At 37.0% G+C, this 21,496-nt stretch overlaps 2 protein-coding genes across 2 annotated transcripts; one reads left to right on the plus strand and one right to left on the minus strand.

Annotated features, from left to right (window-relative positions):
• Window positions 1-676: 676 nt before the first annotated feature.
• Window positions 677-12,122, plus strand: LOC146158962 (solute carrier family 22 member 21-like). The gene is made up of 13 exons (XM_083384808.1): window positions 677-848; window positions 2,416-2,519; window positions 2,835-3,005; window positions 3,824-3,927; window positions 4,822-4,976; window positions 5,519-5,711; window positions 6,899-7,022; window positions 7,475-7,563; window positions 8,432-8,652; window positions 10,065-10,173; window positions 10,345-10,444; window positions 10,951-11,114; window positions 11,526-12,122. The coding sequence occupies exons 1-13, from the start codon at window positions 677-679 to the stop codon at window positions 11,569-11,571; spliced, it is 1,752 nt and encodes a 583-aa protein (XP_083240934.1). The 3' UTR covers window positions 11,572-12,122.
• A 7,949-nt stretch (window positions 12,123-20,071) lies between these two features.
• Window positions 20,072-20,962, minus strand: LOC146158963 (putative methyltransferase DDB_G0268948). The gene has a single exon (XM_083384809.1). It carries the CDS (start codon window positions 20,960-20,962, stop codon window positions 20,072-20,074), a length of 891 nt encoding a protein of 296 aa, XP_083240935.1.
• Between the last annotated feature and the right edge of the window lie 534 nt (window positions 20,963-21,496).

The following is a 21,496-nucleotide window of genomic DNA, read 5'->3' on the forward strand; positions in this document are numbered from 1 at the left end:
TCTTACTGAGAACCGCACGAAGTAACTTGATTAAGTAATCGAGCAGCACCAACACGAGTAAGAAACAAAAACAGTACTATGTATTTAAATTAAAATGTATAATATGCATACCGCCGTTTTAGCAGCATTCATAAAAGTAAAGTAATAGCCGTTAACGCACCTCTAAATTTTAATGTTTTCCTGCTTCTCAACTGCAACGATTTAGGAAAAAGTAACGATCGTAGCCCTTTTTCGAATTTTTTCAATTTTAATTAAAAAAATAGAGTTAAACAGCCACTTGCAAACTAAACTTTTTTAGACATATGACTACGACAAAACTTTGAAAGTCAAAAAACGGTATTTAAAACTTTGTGTGAAATCTATGTACAGCCTTATATAGCGACTTATCAAATGGTTTGCGAATCTTCATATCACAGGTGATTTATTCAATATTACAATTATGTTCATATGTTGTTAATTGTTTGACAGTTTTATGTAGTGTTGTAATGACTTGACTTATTTGCGCTTAAATCACTATTTTCAAATGACTTAACTTGACTTAAGTCTCCAAAGACTTGACTTGAAAAGTTATTTTTTAATTGACTTGACTTGGACTTATGTCATTTTGATACGACTTGTTTACAACACTGGTTGTATGTCTTTAGAATTCAAAGCGTCCGCTTTTAGGGCTTCAAATATGTCTGACGACGAGACTTTCAAAATGTCTAACGACGAGAAAGAAACTTCTTTGTACGAAATATTGGTGGAGAAAATTTCCGGATCTGGACGGTACCAGAATCTTTTGATTTCTCTTTCCATTTTAACGAACTGTGTCATTCCATTTTATCACCTTGGAGCCGTGTTTCTCCGTAAGTTAAATTTTATTTTTTGTTTTCGCAGTTCGGTTGTTTTAAAACATTTTAAGCGCGGTTGCCAAACATTGAAATGCGTAGAACACAGGATGCCTGATTGTGGCTTTATCAAATCTCAGTGGAGATCTTTTTTGGCTTGTTTTATTGATTCAAGTGTATTTTAATGGAGTTGTTTTTTTAACTTTATGCATAAACATTACGTATTGGTACATACCATCACTGCTCACCTCGTATGTTAAACGACTAGAACACGTTATGCATGAAAGCATTTTTGCTAACAAATATAGAATGTGGCACTGGTTTCCAACACACAATAATGCCCGTTTTAAAATAGTTGTAAAAGCACTCGTTTTATCATTCAATTCCTCCTAAAGATGACACATTCTATATTTGTTAGCAAAAATGCTTGTATACATAACGTGTTCAATTCGTTTGAAATACGAGGTGGGTAGTGATGGTATGTAATGTGATCCTAAAGTGCTTGCTCTTATATCAGAAAAACGGTGAGGCGCCGTAAGGGTTTCGAACATAAACCCGAATGTCGTTTATATTGGAAACACGAATAGCTCGATATTACAGTTTGCTTTAATTCTGAATTTGACCACTTATGATTCTTTGCGTCGTGGTATTTTCTTTGCAACACCCCCTTCTGCCGTTAGGGTCTTCCTTTTTTTACTAACGACAGTAAAGGGATGTTATCTGAAACCACTTTAATTGGGAAACTGGATATTACAATAGGCCAAAACGAAGGAAGTATAACTTTGGTTATATGCCATTCGCACCACAACTGCATTTCTAGCAATACTATAATAACTAATTAGGTTTCAGTAGCAGCTTGATCAGTTTCTATGCAAGTTTTTCGCGGTGACTTCACACGCGATGGTAAAGAGTAAAAAATATTGTTGCGGCCTGTGGTAGGCGTAAGCTTACAATAATCTTCTGGTTACCGCTAGTTTCGTTTATTATTTTAATAAATAAACTTTGATTTTTCATCAAAGTTTACGTTTCTTTTTTTGTTTTTATAATATCAAAAAATAATAAACAAACAGCGTGGTGTTCTTAAGGTTATTTTGTAACGTAACTTACAAAAAATATGAGATATACTCTAGCTGCGACATGTTTAAGTCAAATATAGCGTGAGCGCAACACGCACAGTTGCACACGAGAATATTAATGCGCAATATGAAAAAGGCAATCTGCACGCCTCGATGCACATGGATGCGCACCAGTATAGGTTTGCCAAACACTAGGGGTGTCCGATAATAACGGATCGGAGACGATACCAGATGCCAAGTAGTAGTATCGGTGTCGTGCAACAGTGGGTTGACATCGGTTCCAAATCGTTAATTAAAATAGGAGTTTAAACTATGTTTAAGGACCCAAAGCCGCGATTTTTACCTCGATGGGTAAATTTATTAAAACTTAGTAAGTTAACAGCAGGTAGTGATTAAACTTCTTCACGTTAAATCAAATTTTGATCGCATTGCAAAACTGTTTGTACATAATATGGGAACACAATGTCAAGTACATTCCTGTTCCTTAACTTGTATTTTTGTATCTTCAGTCGAACTTCCGTCATCTCGATGTAAACTTGGCATGGAGAGAAACCTTACACTCAGCGATCAACTCGTAACCAACAGCTTTATTCCAATAAGCAACGCAACTGGGGTAAGATTTTAAATTCCACGATAATATTTGAAAACTACTTTATTACGTTTTTTAGTATTTTTAGTTGAATGATTGCTCATAATCGGACAAGTTTACCGATGTTAATAGCTTAAAGTTAGATTTGATATGTCAAAGATTTAAATTCAAGTTAGCTTGTTCTTAAAAAAAATAACTTGACTGGGGCTTGATTTGGGCAATTGATGACTTGGATTGGGGCTTGACTTGTTTTTTTCTGCACAAGACTTGACTTGGGCTTAAGTTGTATATCTTTTTTACGTAGCATCTAACTTTATCTTCATTTGAATATTTATCCAGGGCCTTGATCGTTGTCGACAGTACAAGTTCGACTTTAGTCCGTGTCAGCTGAACATGTCTTTGGATTGCGTCGTTGGAGTGACACAAGCGACAGACAAACGCGAGACGATCCCGTGTGAGAATGGATTCCACTACGACCGGTCGGAACTCGAAGAAACTATGACCACAGAGGTAAAGGGATATTGATTACAAACAAATTTATCTCAATGCTTCGGTCGTTCTTTTTACACTGGTCAACAAGTTTTGTTTTTCACTGGGCGGGAAATGAGAGTCGTATTGGTATATTGCTAGGACCGTTTCCGAAAGATGCCCTTAGTTTGTTAGATTTTTTTAGTTCGAATTTAATTTTTCGCTTTTGAATATATAAGCGTTTCCTCATAAATTACATGGGCAAAGAGTGTAGTAAGCCCAGGTTCAGCTCTCGGAGATAAAAATAGCTTTGAGACTTGATAGGCAGAAATGCATAAAGTCACAAATTTAATGAAAGATAACAACTTTTATCTAGCCTTTCTGAAGCTTATTTTTGGCCAAGGATTACGTCTCATGTATCATAAGTAACACAGCAATACATAGCAGACTATACCTGATTCTGTCGATCAATGTTGCAAGAAGCCTGGGCGAGAAAAAAATAGCTTGCTGTGAGGTTAAACTAATGGCCTTCGGTCATATCTGAACCGTCGCTCTACCAACTGAGCAACACAGACTCGAAAAGGAGCGAGTCGAGAAACAACCATACGCCACAAATTTAGTTTATCGTTTCTGTACGGACTATGGCGTTATTGATAAGTTTATCACGGAACGCCCACTCCAATTCCATACCTGGGCCTGGGTATAGCGTCGAGTAAACTATAATGCAAAGGAAAGTTATTTTGCAGATCAGCACGAAAAATATATTTGGTGTAGGTTGAAAAAAACACATGTTAATTCCTACAGCTAACATCAGCAGCTCATTTCCGTTTAGCAAAGCCAGCTTCAAATTTTGTTTTTAGTGGAATTTGGTTTGCGATGACCTCTACAAGATGACCTTGACTTCCACAGCTTACTACTTGGGAGTTGCAATCGGAGCGGCTTTGGGAGGAACGCTAAGTGACAGGTAAGAGTTGTTGATACACACAAATTATATATAGCCTGTTTAACTGGACTTCCGAGGGAGTATTGCGTTTCCCCTTTGAAAAAACAAATTAGAACTTTTATCGTCGGCATTATGTGTTCTTTTGGAGGGCAAGATTCTGTTGTATAATCACAAACTAAACTTGTAACACTTTTGTAACATTTACTAAGCATTACCGTCAGTCATCTGTGTCATATTCATAACATTAAGTGCAACCCAAAAGAGCATTTATGGGTCAACAGCAGCTGAATTGCATATTTTTTACGTTTGATTTAGTTGTGATAGGAGCGGCGTTAGGAGGAACGCTAAGTGATAGGCAAAAGTTTTTAATTCACACAAACTGTACAGCTTGGTGGTTCTTAACCGCCGGTCCGTGAACCATTGGCGAGCTGGTATAATAAAAGTTTTCTCTAATTGTTCAGTTGGAAACTATGCCTTTACGTGTGTTAAAGCAAAGATTATTTTGCGATAATTTCACCGCATGTTTTATATGTGAAGCCGCAAACAGCATAGTTAAACCATAGTCATCTGGTGTCATATACATAATTTTAAGTACAACTCAAAAGAGTTGACATGGGTGAACTGCAGTTGGCTTGCGAAATTATGTATGTTTTTGTTATTTTTAGATGAGATATTATTGATAATCGGAGTTTACCGATTTAAAGAGTTTTATGTAGTAGTTTTATATCAATTACTTGGCTTGGGTAACTAATGACTTGTACCCGGACTTGACTTTATTTTTGAAAAGAATCAACTAAACATAAGATATTTTACAAATGATTAGACTTGTGTCATTTCAAAACGACCTGTTCAGAACACTGCCTAAAACCATGTAATATGTATCCAATTGTCTTAAATACGTTTTTACAATTGCAGGTTCGGTCGTATTTTGGTGTGCAAGGTTTCATCCGTGTTGTGGTTCACCTTCGCTCTGTCCCTGGCATTTTCACCCAACTTTTACTGGGCAATCTTTCTCCGTTTTATGGTGGCACTCACCGTAATACCAGTGCAGGTGTCAACGTTCGTATATGGTAAATCGCTAAAGCATATTTTGGCCATGCAGACGTCTATTATATTATTGCATAAGAAGTGATGTCGATATACTGTTTTCGCTGAATAAACAGTAATACCTCTACTGACTCATGAAAAACCTGCAAAGTTTAACGTAATGTAAACAAAAATATGTTTGCTTAAGCGTACGGTAATTCTAAATCATACGAGTCGAATATAGCGATATTATTTATTTATGCCGCGAAAAGGAACAAAAAAAAAACAGCAAAGTTTAACGTTATCTATAGATTTAAATATGTTCGCATATAGGCCTACGGTAATTCTACACCACATGAGGCAAATATGGAGATTTTATTCTTTAAGCAGCGGAAAGATTAGTAACGAAAAAACAGTAAAAAAGTTTCACGTATATTGTTAAAAAAATTAGTTGAACATTCAAAGAAAATGTATTCTGTGTAAAGTTCACATCTAGAAGTGTCATGTTCACAATATGTGTTTTAGGAATTTGTACATAATTTATCCATTTGTGAAATATCAACATATGTTTTGCCTATTGTCACAGTTACGGAGATCAGCAAAGCGTCATTACGTCGCTACTTGGCGCCTCTTTATGGTTCTGCATTTGGATTCGGCTGCATCATTATGGCCGGATTGGCCTATATGTGGCCTCACTGGAAAAAAATGGAAATTTCTTTTTCGCTGTTTACAATCCCCGTTATTCTCTACATGTTTTTTGTCTTGCCCAAGTCCCCAAGGTAAGGTGTATAAAAATAGGTCAGGGGCTGCCAAACCTCGACTCGAGAACCGCATGCGGCTTTTCCGTCTAAATGTATATGAATTTTTTAAGGATGTCCACTGTCAAATTTTTAGGATGTCCAGTTTCAATATTTAGGATATTCAGTGCCAATTTTCAGGATGTCTAATGTCAATTTTTAGGATGTCCAGTGTCAATTTTTAGGATGTCCAAGGTCAAGATTTAGGATGTCCAGTGTCAATTTTTAGGATGCCCAATGTTAATTTTTAGGATGCCCAATGTTAATTTTTAGGATGTCCAGTGTTAATTTTTATGATGTCCAAGGTCAATGTTTAGGATGTCCAGTGCCAATTCGCTATATTTTTTTACCTGCTATAACTACTTAAATGCCAAATGTTTTGCACTTGCATAAAAGTTGGTAATACTAAGGCTGGTTAACACTAGAAGCGTCTAGCGTTAACGTCAAACGTTTTTTAAAAAAACGCTTTCGGTTGCGGAAAAGTTGAAATATTTTAACTTTGACGCTTTCAGTTAGAAGCGAGGAAATTTGCCGTTAACGCTGGCAAAGCGTTGTGTGCGAACTGGAAGACGTTAGCCGCTGCACGCCAGACGCTGACGATAGACGTTAACGCGTCTAGTGTGAACCAGCCTTTATTCTGCCATATCCTAATACGGTGTGCGTTTCATGTCAGTTTGCCACCAACTCAGGGCCGAAATCTGTTTTCGCCCTTCAGTTCACACTTGATGAATTTATGCTTGATTTCCGTTGCATATCTGCGTTAGAGGCTTACTTTACGGCGTCACGTTTTTAGCATGACCCAGACAAAATTAGGGGATGCATTGCTGCCGAGAATTCCTTTTTGTACAGCCAAGTCAACAGATTTTAGAAAAATATACAACGTGATGGCATTAATTTAAAAAATAAAATTCGCTTTAATGTAGTATATGTACGTAATACTGTTAGTGTGCTGCATTTCTATTAAATCTAGTTGAGCAAAGATATGAGTTTTAGTGAAGAAGACTATTATTTTCTTCCCTCGTGTAAGGTGTTGCTTTTACGTTTAAAAGTGTGGCCCTGTCGCTGGTTTCCACGCTTTTTGTAAAGCAATCACAAAATACGAATTTTAAATATTGAGGAAAATCTTTAATGTGGAAATCCCGTAATCTTTATTTCTTGGACTAACGAAGGTGGTTGCTATCAAAAGAAAAATCGGATGAGGCTGCCAAAACCTGCCGCATGATGGCGGTACGAAACAATGCAACCCTCCCGAAAGGAATTATCGACAAAATTCAGCGCCAGACCAATTACAAGGTTTGATTTAAAAAAGATTTAAAAACAATGGCTGAAAAACGACTGTGATAAACTGTTAATTCACGTGCTGTCATTTAACTATATACGTGCTGTCATTTAACTATAAAGATTGCGCACCTTATCACAAGACGTTTTCCTAAAAGAGAGTACTATATAGTTTTATTTAGTGTCAAAGTTAAAGAATTTGAAGTTTAATTTTAATAACCAACGAAAGTCATAATCCTATTAGGCATAATAATAAAGCCATAATGGGCTGCGAAACAATGGTCCATGCTGTGACTGTATTGGAGATGTGTACCTTTATCACAAAACGTTTCCTGGAAAAGAGTACTACATAATTTTTTTTGGGTTCATTTTGAAAAAATTAAAAAAAAAAAAAAAAAAGTTGAATTTCAATACCCAATTAATTAAAGAAAAATATTTTTTTCAGAATAGTTTTTTTGTTTTAACAGGAGCCGTCTTCTTCAATAAAGGAGTTGTTTAAGTTTCCGCTAACACGCTTTATCCTTTTATGCAATACGGTGGTTTGGGCATCTGTCAGGTAACTGAAATAAAACCACGAATTGTTGTAAGTTTTTGTAATGAAGTTAAATGAACCTTAGCCTAACTGGTGCCTATTTAACTTGATATTTAAACTATGCTGCGGAGTAAAGTTCGGAATAAGACCAAAATAGGACTAATGCCTGTAGTCGTAAAAACGTCCTAATCAGGATAAGTCCTTAACCCGTCGGAATAAGACCTACAAATGGCTAGAATCACGGAACACGTAGGACTCGGGGTCTGGCTAGCCCTGTCGAGTTCCGAACTCCAGACCCGAACCCCATTTATTTCCAATAAACCGACTTTGTCGAGTCCCGAGACGCAGCCTTGATTTGAGAGTGCGAATTAGTATATTTTTGATGAACCAGTACCCCCTTATGCAAAACTTGAGCAGATATACAACGATACCAGTGTAAAATGACCTAAATGCAACCTTGCCTGTGTAAACAAATCTAGAAGTATATGTTTTTAATCCATTCATCTTTATATTAACTCGTTTTTAAGCTTTGTTACAGAGTTTTACTTTACTGATTTTGGTATGACTATTGATTTCTATTAAAATTTGCCATTTGCCACGAAATGAAAGTATCTATATTAGTTTTTAATTGGTCCACCTTTTACTGATTTTTTTGTTTTGGTTATTGATTTTCAATGAATCTATTATTTGACACCAGATGTAACTAACTATATTTGGTAGGAATTGGTCCAACTTTGGCATATTTTTAAAATTCTCCAATTAGCAGCGGCAGAAATGTTAGGAGCGTTTGAAACTTACCCAACCACATGTGAAAAGACCCACGGAAAACGTTTCTCTTTTGTCAACATACTTGATACCGCTCTAGCTTAGTAACCATCTGTTTTATTCGCAGTTTGCTGTACTTCGGTTTATCCCTGAACAGCGGAAGCTTGGCGGGAAACATCTTCATAAACATCGCTCTAGGTGGCGCCATGGAGCTGTTAGCGGCCTTGTTGAGTCTTCCGCTCCAGACGAAGTTTGGAAGGAGAAATGTAGTCGTTGCCACTTTGGCGCTTTCAGCCGTCACTTGTCTCCTCTCAACAGCCGTTACACAACTAGGAGGCGGAAGCAAAGGTTTGGTTTACCAGTGTTGTAAACAAGTCATTTTGAAATGACTTAATTTCCCGTCAGGTCATTTGTAAAATAACTTAAGTACAAGAAAAGTCTTTTCGAATAAATACCAAGTCAAGTCCCACTCCAAGTCATCAGTTGCGCGAGTCAAGTCCCCGTCAAGTCATAATTAGAGCAAGTCAACTTCAAGTCACGTCCTTGTCGTAAAAATAAAACGTTAAACAATTGGAATTTTAAACTCGATTATAAGCAATAGCTGAACTAAAAAATAAGAAAAAGGCAACATATAACAAGCAAATTGTTCTATGTGCAAAAATTTGGATAAATAGCTCAATTTTATTAAAAAAGACTTCAAAACACTTCATTTCAACCCAAGTCATTTGCCCAAAAGACTTGAGTCAAGTCAAGCCATTCATTCGAAAGACTTAAGTCATGTTAAGTCATTTTACCCAAATGACTTAAGTCAAGTTAAATCGTTTGAAAACAGTGACTTAAGTGCACTTAAGTCAAGTCATTGACTTAAGTCATTGCAACACTGTGGTTTACTCTCACGTAGCCCCTATTTAAAATTCCAGTGGAAGATTAAGAAAATATTGCACGAATTCTGTTCAGTAAAACCAGCGTTGTAATGACTTAAGTCAATGACTTGACTTAAGTGCACTTAAGTCACTGTTTTCAAACGATTTAACTTGACTTAAGTCATTTGGGTAAAAGGTCAATAAAAGTTAATGGCTTGACTTGACTTAAGTGCACTGAAGTCACTGCTTTAAAATTGACTTGACTTATGTCGTTTGACCAAAATGACTTGACTTGCATTGAAGTCATTCTGTTAAACAGCTTGAATTAAAATTGGAAAGTGTTTTCCTTAATAATTTTTTAATAAACTTTAGTTATTTGTTCTAATTTTTACGTAAAACAATTTTCATGCTGTATATTGCGTTTTTGAATTTTTTTAGTTGGGTTATTGCTCATAATTGGAAGAGTTTTTTTTTAATTCATGAAGTGTTCCGTGACTTAAAAGGGTAAAAGCACTGATCCAAATAATACAGTTAAACATGTTTACTTTCTTAAATAAAACGAGTTTAAAAAACGTCTTGTTGATATAACAAGGACATGATTTAGAGTTGACTTTCTCTAATTATGACTTTACTGTAACATGCATTGGTCAACTGATGACATAAGCGGAACTTGACTTTATTGTTGCAAAAAGTTATTGTTGCAAAAAACTTATTTTCAAATGACTTAACTGGGACTTTAGTCATTCCAAAACGACTTGTTTACAACGCTGAATAAAACCGACAATTATAAATTATATCGTTAATTCTGATTTATCTGAAATAGAGTTACATGAATCTATACATTAATCATAAACACGGAAAATGTTTAGTTGAATTAAAGAAATCTTACCTCTTCAGTTTTCGATATGATCGGTGTGGTGTTGGCGCTGTCGGGACGCTTTGGCTCCAGTGTCACCTTCACCGTCATTTATCAACAAACAACTGAGCTTTTTCCAACTTCTGGCAGGTCTGTGTACAGTATAGTCTAAAACTAATTAGTACAGTTCGCAAAAATAGTTTTCCACAATAATGCCTGCCGATAAGTGCGTTAAAACGCCACACTGTACAGGACACCTTAGAGATAATAAATCTGTTAATAGTTCTGTTTACAAATCACATGGATCCAACTTTTCTACAGGGCGACGTCCTTTGGATTTTCATCAACCGCTGCTCGAATTGGAAGCCTTTTGTCGCCTTTCCTAATTCAACTCCAATACCACATACCCTGGATTACACAGGTCTTTTTTTCTTTTTATATTGGGAAATTAATTGGGCTACAACATTCCAATACATTTCCAATGGAATAAAAATGACAGTCCTTTCGGAACCTTTAAGCTGTTCAAAAATAATCGCAAAACAAAAAGGTGTGTTAGATTAATAAAACTATGCGGTGTTTGTCATTTATACTCGCTGCCTGGTTACAGTGCACTTTTTAACGGAAAGAAAGTCGGTATGGTAGGCATAAGCTGTTGCTAGAATCTTCCTATTGGCCGAAAAGGTGGCCGATAATGTCTGACCTAATCAGTGATGGTCTGAGCCCAGTCCTCTTGGCAACCTGTCTTCACTGCATATAAAGGAGGGGTTACAGAACACATTGCTTTAAAAACTTGTTTAATTGTTTACGCCGTTCAACTAAACTTCCCATCACCTTGCAATGGTGGTCAGATAACATCCGTTGAACTTCCTTAAATGCCACTGGCAATAAGATTACAAGTACTAATGTCATCCTAAATTTGCGCTTTAGACGATCCTGGGTGTCGTTTCGCTGGGAGCCGCCCTTATTGCCACCATCTTCCCTGAAACCAAGGACGAACCTCTTTTGGCAACCTTTGAAGAAGCGGAGGACTTTTTCCGAAGACACTTGGAGGGATCGATGGCTGCGAGGTTCCTTGGTCTTTCTGAGAACAGGTTCAACTTTTTTGTAATCTGTTATGGCTTTATGGGGTAACCCAGAGTGGTAATTTATGGCGAATATAAATATAATAAAGTCACATTGGTAAATCTGATATCCATATTTGTTCAAAGGGTAAAACACACAAAAGGTTAAGAACCCCTGGTCTATGTCGAAAGCATAAGTAACTTTGAAATATACCTTTTTGGATTTGCAATTCATCATACATACAGTAGGGTAACCAGATTATGTCCTATTACGTAAAAGTCACGTCAACTTTGAAATATATTTTAATATTTAAACAGCGAGTACCTCAATAATTACACCAACGATCACTCCATATAAGTGGTAATGTACTGTAGGTATTTGACCTAATTAGACAAAACTTGGTATTCATTAGACAAAACGTTTTATGTTTTTCTTTTCAGAAAATCTCCAAGGGTAAACTCTCCTTTAAAGAAAGTCGATGTTTGAATATCCATTTTCAGCATAGTGTGTGCTTGGGGGTCTGCGATTTCTACTATTTACACAAACTAGAACCTGACAAAAAAGCAAATGAAGCTTTCTATTAAGGCCAACACACATGCGCACCAAGTGATCACATTTGGCCATACAGCTTGTCTCTACTCACGAGATTGCAAACTGTGTTCAAAATTCGTCCGATCAGCTCAGTATCCACCCGACGAATGCCAACGCTATACCACGCAACACGAAACAGCCACAATTGCACACAGAGAAACCACATAGCTTTAAGCAAAAGGAGGCTGAAAGTCACACAAAGCCTTATTGCCTCAGGAAACCGAGTCGCTCATCTAAAATGGTCCTATATGCTTTACATCGATTTACATCAACGAAGTGATGATTAAAGATTTTGCGACTTTCAGGTTTTAGCTATGGTAGTACCAGGGCTATGCCCAAACTATACTTACTTTAACACTATACCTGCCGTTTTTTATTTTGTTCTATTCGGCTTTTTGAGCTTTCGTTTTAAAGGTTTATTCTATCCTGTTTGTAGACTTAGCTGAAAGACGTTGTGCAGACAATTACACGTTTTTTATATTGTGTAAAAGCTTCTGAAACCAAATAAACGTTGTCTAACTTTGTTATTCTGAGATATTATAACGTGTTTTTTGTATTCACGTTTTAAATTGCCCTTACGGAACTTTTGTCCAAAATTTTTTTCTAGACAAATAACAAACACGAGCAAAGTGAAGACCCACGTAACATGTTTTCTTAATGAAAGTTTATCCGATTTATAACCAAATAGACGTGATTGATTTGACTTTATTGTTGATATATTGCGCCACTAATATGCAATCGACAAATACAAAATTGCTGTCGGAATAATGCTTATATGAAGTCTGAGTAGGGATGAAGGCACAAGGCAATAACAAAAGGGGGCGTGATTGAATAAGGTGAACAACCACCGCACTAGAATAAAATACCTGGCGTTCACAAAGTTAAATATGACATTTGTGCTGGCCGAAGTGTTGGCCTGAGCTGTTTGCTGCTGACTGTGTCCCATAATGAGTACCTCCTTATAAGGATATTGTCCGTGTGAAAATGGAATTTAATTAGGGCTGGCGTGATATTTAAAACCAAACGTAATTTGCAGGATTTAAATCGGTGTTAAAGAGGCTTCATAGAGATAGGCCTACGCAAATGCGGTCTCCAAACTAAGAAAATCCTTTGGTCCTATTGTAAGCAATATTGTTCATTGACACAAAATTCAGCTTACTTAACATTTTTGGCCTAATCGGGATTTTCTTAACTTTTAGAAAATTCGCCCTAAAAAAATGTAGACAATTTAAAAAATATTTTATTTGAATCTAGTTGAGGGTTGATGTTTAGGTATAACTAGATAGACGAAATACCCGCCTTTACCAGGTTTAAGAGAGTAATTCCAAACAATAAATGACTAATTTCATATGGTTGCCTTATTCCGTCGATGCAATAAAATTACCGCTAAAAGTGCGATAACAAGTGTACTTTTGCGTAGTTAATCAAAGCGTAAGAATCCATTAAGCTGAAGGCTCTCCACCCGTATATAACATTTTGTGTGGTACAGTGTCTGTGTAATTTTGCTCGCCTTGTGTTAGAGGCGATGTTTGTAAAAAAAATAATTGTGTCAATTAACATGCAACCAAATAGGAATGCAAAGGATAGCGTAATATCTTCGTTATACAACTGAAAAAAGGCAGAAATATCTTTCACAAAGGTATAACAGTTTTACTTAAATCTATACGATGCACTACGTGGCGCTACAGGCTCGCTACGTGGCGCTACAGACTCGGTAGTCAAACATGAATCCGCAAATAAATCACAAAAAGGATTTTTACACACCTGTAAGGCGAGCGTATGGCTACATTCGTATTCACCGAAACGATAGGGGCGCTGTGAGTTCTAGTACAAGACTTGTTTCCCTTTTTACGATGTTAAACCTAATGGAAGGTTGAAAAAGAGGACTTGCCGCGGCACTCTCCCGGGGTGCCGCGGCACTCTAGGTGATATTTTTAACGCTCAAGGGTGTCGCAAGATATTACAAGTTCTTAAGGATTTAAATTTTTGCTCTATTGATAAGCTTTTTTGCTACAATTTTTTATGTACGATGAAAAAAAAAGAGTTTTCAACCTTGTTACACAACCCTTGTTAATTTTTTCAACCTTTGTTAATGTGCTGTTTCAATCTCGTTTATTGTAACCTTACAATTAACCACTCAGCAAAAATACGGGGGTGCCACTATTTATAACTTATTTAGGGTGCCGCAAGCTAAAAAAAAGGGTTGCGAAACACTGGTGTAATACACAAATATTGGGGGGTCGAAAAGGTTTAATTAAAATGTAAACTTTATGACGTCGTATTCTACTTTCACCCTTGCATTTATAATTGTTTTTAGTCAATCACTTTTAAAATCGAATACCCTCGCAAGAACTTATGAAATATGAATGGCGAGTACCTACAATACGGCGCAGTGGCAAATTAATTTAAAATTTGAGATTTTTTCAATTCCATAATATTAATTTAAGCTTCCCAGAAGAACGGGACTCGGGTAGCGCAAAAAACAACGCCGCTATCCGCTAGAACAGAGACGTTAATAACAAGATATGTCCCGAAAATAAATTTTCGGCCCAAATAATAATATATCAGCGCAACTTAAACAAAACAGTATACGAACAAATAGAAAGATAGGCCTACATGGATAATTATGTAGCTTAATGGGGCAGCCTCGAAATTCAATATCCAATACATAGGAAAGCAAATGCAACAGGAGGGCGTATGAGAACCAGAAAATATCTTGGCGGGCATGAATATTTTTTCTTTAATTTATGCTAAAAGTATGTTTGGTGGAAAGGTGTAGCCAATACAACGACTGTGTAAAAATTTCAATTCTGTAACGTCACAACTTTTCGAGGTATTGCTCTATAAAAGTCTCGGCGTCCTCAGTTCGCTGAGGTGACTATAAAAGAGGGATCTGCAATAAACATGTTATAAAGCATGATTTCTTGTAAAAAGAAACTATAAATATTTTCGTTTTGACATGCTGGTAGTGATAGGAATAAGTGAAGATGCCTTGCAAGTGTAATTTACTCAGTAAAATAATCTAAAATAAGTCCTTATTTTTACTTTTAACGAGTTTTTTTTTTTTTTTGTAGGCCACATAAAGTTATTTGGGTCCGGTTTGGCCCGCGGGATGTAGTTTACCCAGGTTTGCCTTAGCCCGTACATTGTCCACTGTTTTAATTCACTGTTTCTCAGCCTTTTATGGCTGGCGGCACCCGTCAGAAATAATAAATAAATTGCGGCACCCTCATAGGATTTTTTCGTACGTAATTCACTAGAATGTCACATTAAACGAAACTTGAACAACACACATCAACTCTACACAAAGTACAAAAATCAGATTATTTAGGATTCCCAAATATGTCGCGGCATCCTTGAGGATAGAAATGGAAAGGCCGCGGCTTATTTTCTATAATGTTTTGCGAAAATCAGCGATTTTTTCCGGTTGAGAGTCACTGGGTTAATTGTTTAAAACTCCGGGTGATGGACTTTCTGGAAGTGAACGCACTCAGGGTTCCTGTCTGTTCCAAGTTAATGTCAGAGCTAGGCCAAATATGTTTTAACTTGTCAGGTCGTAAGGTCAAAATGTGTCAAAACTATTCCAACTCAAAATCGATTGAAAATGCACGTAAATCGTTTACAAAAGCAAAAAACTGTAGTCAGCTTTTTAAAATTGTCGTTCAGTTAAAGTTGTATTCAACAAATTTAGTGTTCAATCACATTCAACGACATTTTTAGATAAACCACCCCAGTAGAATTAAAGTTTATCGAATTACATTCAGTTCGAAGTTCGTTTGGACAAATGTGTTGAACGGTATTTGCTGTTTTTTCGCTGGTGATTTGCAATTGTCTCACTTCCTATTTCGATAATATGCTCGGTCTTCGGTAATTTTCTGTAATTGTTTTTATCATCAAAAACGTGTGGTTGACGACGCGAAGGCACTAATGCACTACTTTAAACAACAATAAATCAATGCATTTCTAATTGGTCAAAACTTTGACAAAAAAATATATTCAGGTCAAAATTTGTCAAAATTCAAATCTTTTAGGTCAAAATTTCCCTTTTCTAAGTCAATATAATCGCCCCTATAGTCGTACCATTTTGGCTACCACAAGAAATCAGATGGGTCGAACAATAGCCAGCCTATACATGCTTTGAATCGTGTTCTAAGATTATTGTTTTTCTAGTAGAGTGTATCGCATTCTGTACCTCCTGTAGTTTGTTCGTACATTTATAAAAAAAGTTTGACCATACCGTGCGTTACAAAGTGTGTGGCCGAAGGGTTCCGTAAAGAGTTAAAAGTAATTCCATACAGATTACGTTAATCATTTATGTTTAAAACGCCCCGCCAGGCCTTTCCGCCAAAGACGGCCACAGGTCTGAGCCAAACGGACGTGTTTGCCTTTACTCTGTTTGGTCAGTGCACGACAGCGCCAAGTCGCGTTATAAGCATCAACTCTTTCAAAACATCTAATCCGGGAAGAATTGTGCCTTCAGGGCCCAACCAATCACTCCTGTGCTAACCTGCGCGTAATGCACGCGACAAGCGACCGCTGAAACGCAGTGGAAAAATTTTTAAATCGCTCCCCGGCCAGCAGGCAAGGCGGTCAACCGCGGGCAAAGAAAATAATGGCGACTGACCGCCTTTTGCGAAATTTCTCTGTGACCGAGCAATTCACCGAAAATGTGCGCCCGGCGGCTTCTGCCTTGCAGAACGGAAAACAGACGCGAGTGATTGTAAACCGGGGGGAGACTTCGGGAAGTAATAGACGAGCTCCTGTTTTGGTCAGAACAACCTAAAGGGTTCTTTACTACATACAGCTATACGTAATTTTTAAATGGTGGATTTGGGGCTTAATGCTTTCCCCTTTATAACAGTTTGTCCTTTTTTCCCATCCCAAAATAAAAATACATTTTAAACCGTTGACTGAAAAAAGTAGAAAATATTAACCGATTCGGCGCGACTTTGTTCCAAAAGTGTTTTGTCCTTACTTTGTTATAAACGCAATAAACAATAAAACTCTATTTCGCCTATACTGGCATCGTCACTTCCTAAAAGTAGTAAAGTAAACGTCATATAAATGGAAAATTAATAGTCAAGCTAATAAAAAAGTCAAAAACGTATGAAATTGGTGTAGAATAACCTAAAAGTTAAAACATCAGTCTTTCATAATAAAACTATGGCTATCTAAAAGGTCACATATATTCCTTCTCCCTACAAATTGCCCCGAATGAAAATACAAATTAATGACTTTCTGAAGCCTTTTCGCTTATATTAACACGTATATCAAACAAAATCCAACGTTTGTTTCTCCTCACAAAGCGTTTCGAGAACAAAATTTAACCCACTTAAATATAGGTCGCCTAAATGTTGGGAAAGAAATATAATTTACCAGGGAAGTGTTTGAGAACGAAATTTTTCACCGTGCAAATAGTCCCAAAATTTGAAGAGTTACATTTATATCTTATTCTGTAAAGCCCTAAAGTGGCTGATTTCAAAAGAAGATTCGTTCTTGTACTTCGTTCGTGTAGGCCACACTTGCCCTAAAAAAATCCCAATTGTCGGCCTCCTTAAGACAGTAGTTTTTGGCGTTTCTGTTCGAATATTTTAATTGACATAATTTGTTTAATTTTAATAAAGCTGGGTCCCGTCCGAACATTTCCGGGGGTTGGCAGTTATCTTTGACATAGTTTCGCATGAGAAGCATAAAATTTCATGAAGGGCTGGGTCAAAAAAGTTGGGAAATAGACAAAATTAAAAGTGTGATTCTTTTTAAAAAGCAAGCTGTGAACGGCATTGTTTTGACAAACCGCTGCTGAGAAAAGTAAAATTAAACGTTGCTCTGCAAGTTTAAATTCAATTATCAGGCTATTCTAAAATTAAGAGTAAAATCGCTTATTTTCGCAAAACATTATAGGAAATAAGCCGCGGGTCGAAAATAAAAATGCTTTTTTGCCAAGGTGTTCTTAAACCTATCAGCTGAATTACTCTGGCTAAGCAGAGTGAATAAGAGCATTGTTAGCAGGGATGCCAGCGCTAGGTTTTTTCTACTCAGATTTAGGTTTTCTCACAGTTCATCAAGGTTTCTAGTTTTTGTTTTGGAAATAAAGAAAATCTAGGTTTTTTTTACAACTAAATGTTTTACGATTTTACTTATTTGCATTTAGAAGTAATAAAATATTAGATATTAAAGGAAAAGTGACAATTTTTTTTAAGATAAAAATGTATTGCACGGCCATAAAAGCTTAAACTCAAAATCAATGTAGCGCGTCGCTACAGTTATATTTTTGAAGGTAGGAAAAAGGCAAATCAGAAGTAAAGGTTAATTTTTCTCATATATAAACTTTCTTTAGCGACACTTTTTATTAGCTAGCAAGTATTTTGTAAATATTTCACGCGGTTATTTATTGTTTTTCTCTGTCATATTTCCAAGCCAAAGATACTGCTCTTGAAACTGCGTTAAATATTGTTATGCTTACCAAAATTAGTTTCGTAAGTCTAAAAGCTTTTATTTAATAAAATAAAAATTATATAAAATAATTTAAAAATGCTTTGTTAGAAAAAAAAACAATATCCTAACAAATGTCCCTGTGAATAATAACAGCAGGTATCTGATGTGCTAGTAATGAAAAAACCCAGTGACGACAAATGAATGATATATTTCGTAGTTTGCATTTGAAAGGTGAAAAGCAAGATAAATTTAAGATAAAACCTGAAATATTTATTCTAGGTTTACTTTGCAAAATCTAGGGTTTTTTGAATGATAATCTAGGTTTTCTATAAATTTTCGCTGACAATACTGATTGTTAGAAGTGACCGTGCCCGTCGCAGTTGTATATGTCAAGGGTAGCCCGGGGATTGTCAATTATTTGTTGCCATATGCTTATATCGAAGACGGCAGAACTTACGTTGCCGTTATATGATTTACATTCTGGTAAAAAAAGCCCACTTTTGTAAAATACATTTTATTGCACTATTAGAAATTATAGCAACCATTACCAAACTAAAAAACTGAATTTCTTTTTAGCAATGTATGTACATAACATCTTTATTTCTTTTTAAAGCATGTACGGCTGTTATATTGAAATTTTGAATAGTTTAGCCACGTTTTCCTCACGATTAAGTCGTGAAAACTAACCAAACATTGTTCAAAGCAAAGCATGTTTGAAAGTGGTGTTAACGGCTTTTCATTCAGCCAAAGTAAGTCGCTGAAAATGTTGGAGAAGAAATATAAATTCCAGAGGCGATGTTTTGGACTTATATTTATACCTGTTAACAACAGTATCCCTACAGCACTAACATGTAGGGAACCAGGATTTTCATTTGGAATGGTAAAACTTTCAGTAAACACGCCACAAAATTACCTTATATGGTGACGTCATTAAACGATTACTAGGTAAAATACTTGTTCTTCTCCAGCACACTCGCCCCAAAATATAAAATATGCAGTCGAAATACATTCTCATCCCAAAGAAAAGTGTTATTTGGTTTACGTAAGTCTTACGTGAGGAATTACAATATATAAAAAGAGATTTCAAAATTGATCTCATTTTTGTGTAATTTAAATTGAAACAACGGCATTAATGGTGTAATTGAATTGCACCTTGCATGAGAGTTTTTAAGTCTTTGATCGCAACATGACATAGTGTGCAAATGGCGTCTTTGGACTGAATAGATTTCGTTAAAACAGACAAAAAATAGTTAAAACACATATATTTCGTTTTTACAAGGAAAAAGTTGGCAAAAACTATATATATATGGGGGAGGAGGGCATGGCCTGACTTTGGTTTAACCTAACAGTAATAACCAATTAAACTCAGATAGGACTGATCTACAATTTACTAAACCGCGTATAGAAATAAAATCCCTATTTATATATATTCCCATCCCAAGTGCTTAAAATGACTGTCATGCTGGTCATGGAACCAAATTCCACTTTATATTTGACAAACAAAGCTGATTGCATTTTAAATCCTAATAATCTATAAACGTTTCTGAAAACCCTTCGTTTTTTCTGCAACAGAATGACAACACAAATGTTTCCATTTCTAGAACAAAATGTATTTGCTTGGCTAAAGAAGAAGAGTACAACAATAATAAAAAGTAGTAAAATAATTGGATATGTAGAATAAATGATGTTATGTTTTAATGCACCATGATCACAAGTTAGCAACGACAGTTAACTTATAGTCATCACAGATGGCAATGATACACAGTTGTTAAAAAGTAACAAAAGCAAAAGAATAGGATTTTTACAAAAGTTCGGTTTCGAATTGTCTATTTTCGATAAGGATTTGCGTATAGTCGCCAAAGAATGGCACACATTTTTTTATTGGAGAAACTTGCGACTGTATGTAGTTATACGGAGAGCCAAGGGTGTGTAAGCGACCGGTGGAAGGGGGGAGAATTGCCTAGACCTTGAGGTCGGTTCCCAGCACCAGGAAAACAGGGTAGTCGACACGCAACTTCACGTCCTCGTCCTTGACCTCTGCGCCGACTTTGCACTCGGCGCGTACGTAGTCTCGCAGCAGTCGCGCGCGGTCGTGCTTGACGAAGGCCGCTTCGTCGTCACCGAGCTCGAGCCGCTTGATCTTGGCGTACTCTTGGTAGGCGGCCAGAGACAGATAATAGCCTACAAGCTGTTCCAAGCTCCAGTCGTGGCTCATAACTGGGCCGCCGTCGACGATGTGACGCTTCTTTTCGCTTGGTAGGAGCGCGTGTACAGTCTTGTAGCGGTCGGCGATGTGGTTGTTCATGCGCTGGTCGTTGGGCATCTTCTCGTACTCGTCCATTCTTTGCGTCAGCTTCTCTCGCACGGCTTTTCGCGCAATCTCGTCCTCCATAAAGAGCGGCGTGACTATTGGAGGCGTGTAGGAAAAGAGAGCTACACAACCAGTTGGCTTCAGGATCCTTGCAACCTCTCGGTAGAAGTTGGGCAAGTCAAAGCGGTGACAAGCCGTTCCGCTGATCACCAGGTCCACCGACTTGTCTGCAACCGGTATCGACTCGGCCGAACCCAGCATGTAGCTGATGTTGTCGAACTTGTTGGCCTGCCTTGCCTCCTCCAGCTGATTTTCGCTGATATCGACACCCACGATCTTCTCAAAGTGCGGTTGGAAGGCGGCGTTGGCCTGGCCACTGCCGCACGCCACATCCACCATCAGACCGAATTTTGCGCCGTTGCTGACGCCAGCTGCTTCCTTGCAGTACTTCATCACAGCTTCCTTTAAGCCGTCGGTGTAGACCGGCCTGTACTGCACGTACAGCTTGGTGATGGTTGGATCCTCGTATACCCTGATCATGTTGCCGGTTTTGTGTGTTTTGGTCCTAAACCTATTTCCTATACTGAGAATAAATGAAGGCTGTTACTGGCGGTCTCAAGTTCTCAGGTTGAAGCTATTTGAGATCCAGGCGGATTAAATATAAGTCTTTAACAGGGGTTCCCAACCTGGGGCCATTGATTTCTCAAAATTTTCAAAGGGAGCCACGATATACAAAAGGTTGGAAACCGCTGGTCTACACACTCTTCGGAGCCTGCTTTAAAAGGTCGAGCAAATTCGTCAAGGACAAAAAAAATTAAAACTCCTCGATAAATATTTAATGTGATTTTCGCCATTGGCGGCATTTCTTAATCCAACAACTTGAACACCGGGTTCAAACACTGAACCAGGTAAATAAAAAACTACAGGGGAATTAACCGGTGCGAATTGTAAATCAGGATACCATTACCATAATAGTACGCGAGAGTTAAAACACACTTGTTTTGTGACCGTTGTTTTAAATACCTGATACAGAGCTTAACCGACATTTTTCGGTAATATAGGTTTTAATTAGAA

The sequence above is a fragment of the Ascidiella aspersa genome, chromosome 3 (genome assembly GCF_963924565.1).
Source record: "Ascidiella aspersa chromosome 3, kaAscAspe10.2, whole genome shotgun sequence".
NCBI lineage: Eukaryota > Metazoa > Chordata > Ascidiacea > Phlebobranchia > Ascidiidae > Ascidiella > Ascidiella aspersa.

What these genes read in the sequence shown, in the direction of transcription:
- LOC146158962 (XM_083384808.1), top strand. Translation starts at nt 677, where the DNA reads ATGTCTGACGACGAGACTTTCAAAATGTCTAACGACGAGAAAGAAACT. An exon ending in CCTTGGAGCCGTGTTTCTCC is followed by an intron (nt 849 to 2,415) that starts GTAAGTTAAATT and finishes TTGTATCTTCAG; the next exon opens with TCGAACTTCCGTCATCTCGA. An exon ending in CTTGGTCTTTCTGAGAACAG is followed by an intron (nt 11,115 to 11,525) that starts GTTCAACTTTTT and finishes TTTTCTTTTCAG; the next exon opens with AAAATCTCCAAGGGTAAACT.
- LOC146158963 (XM_083384809.1), bottom strand. Translation starts at nt 20,962, where the DNA reads ATGATCAGGGTATACGAGGATCCAACCATCACCAAGCTGTACGTGCAG.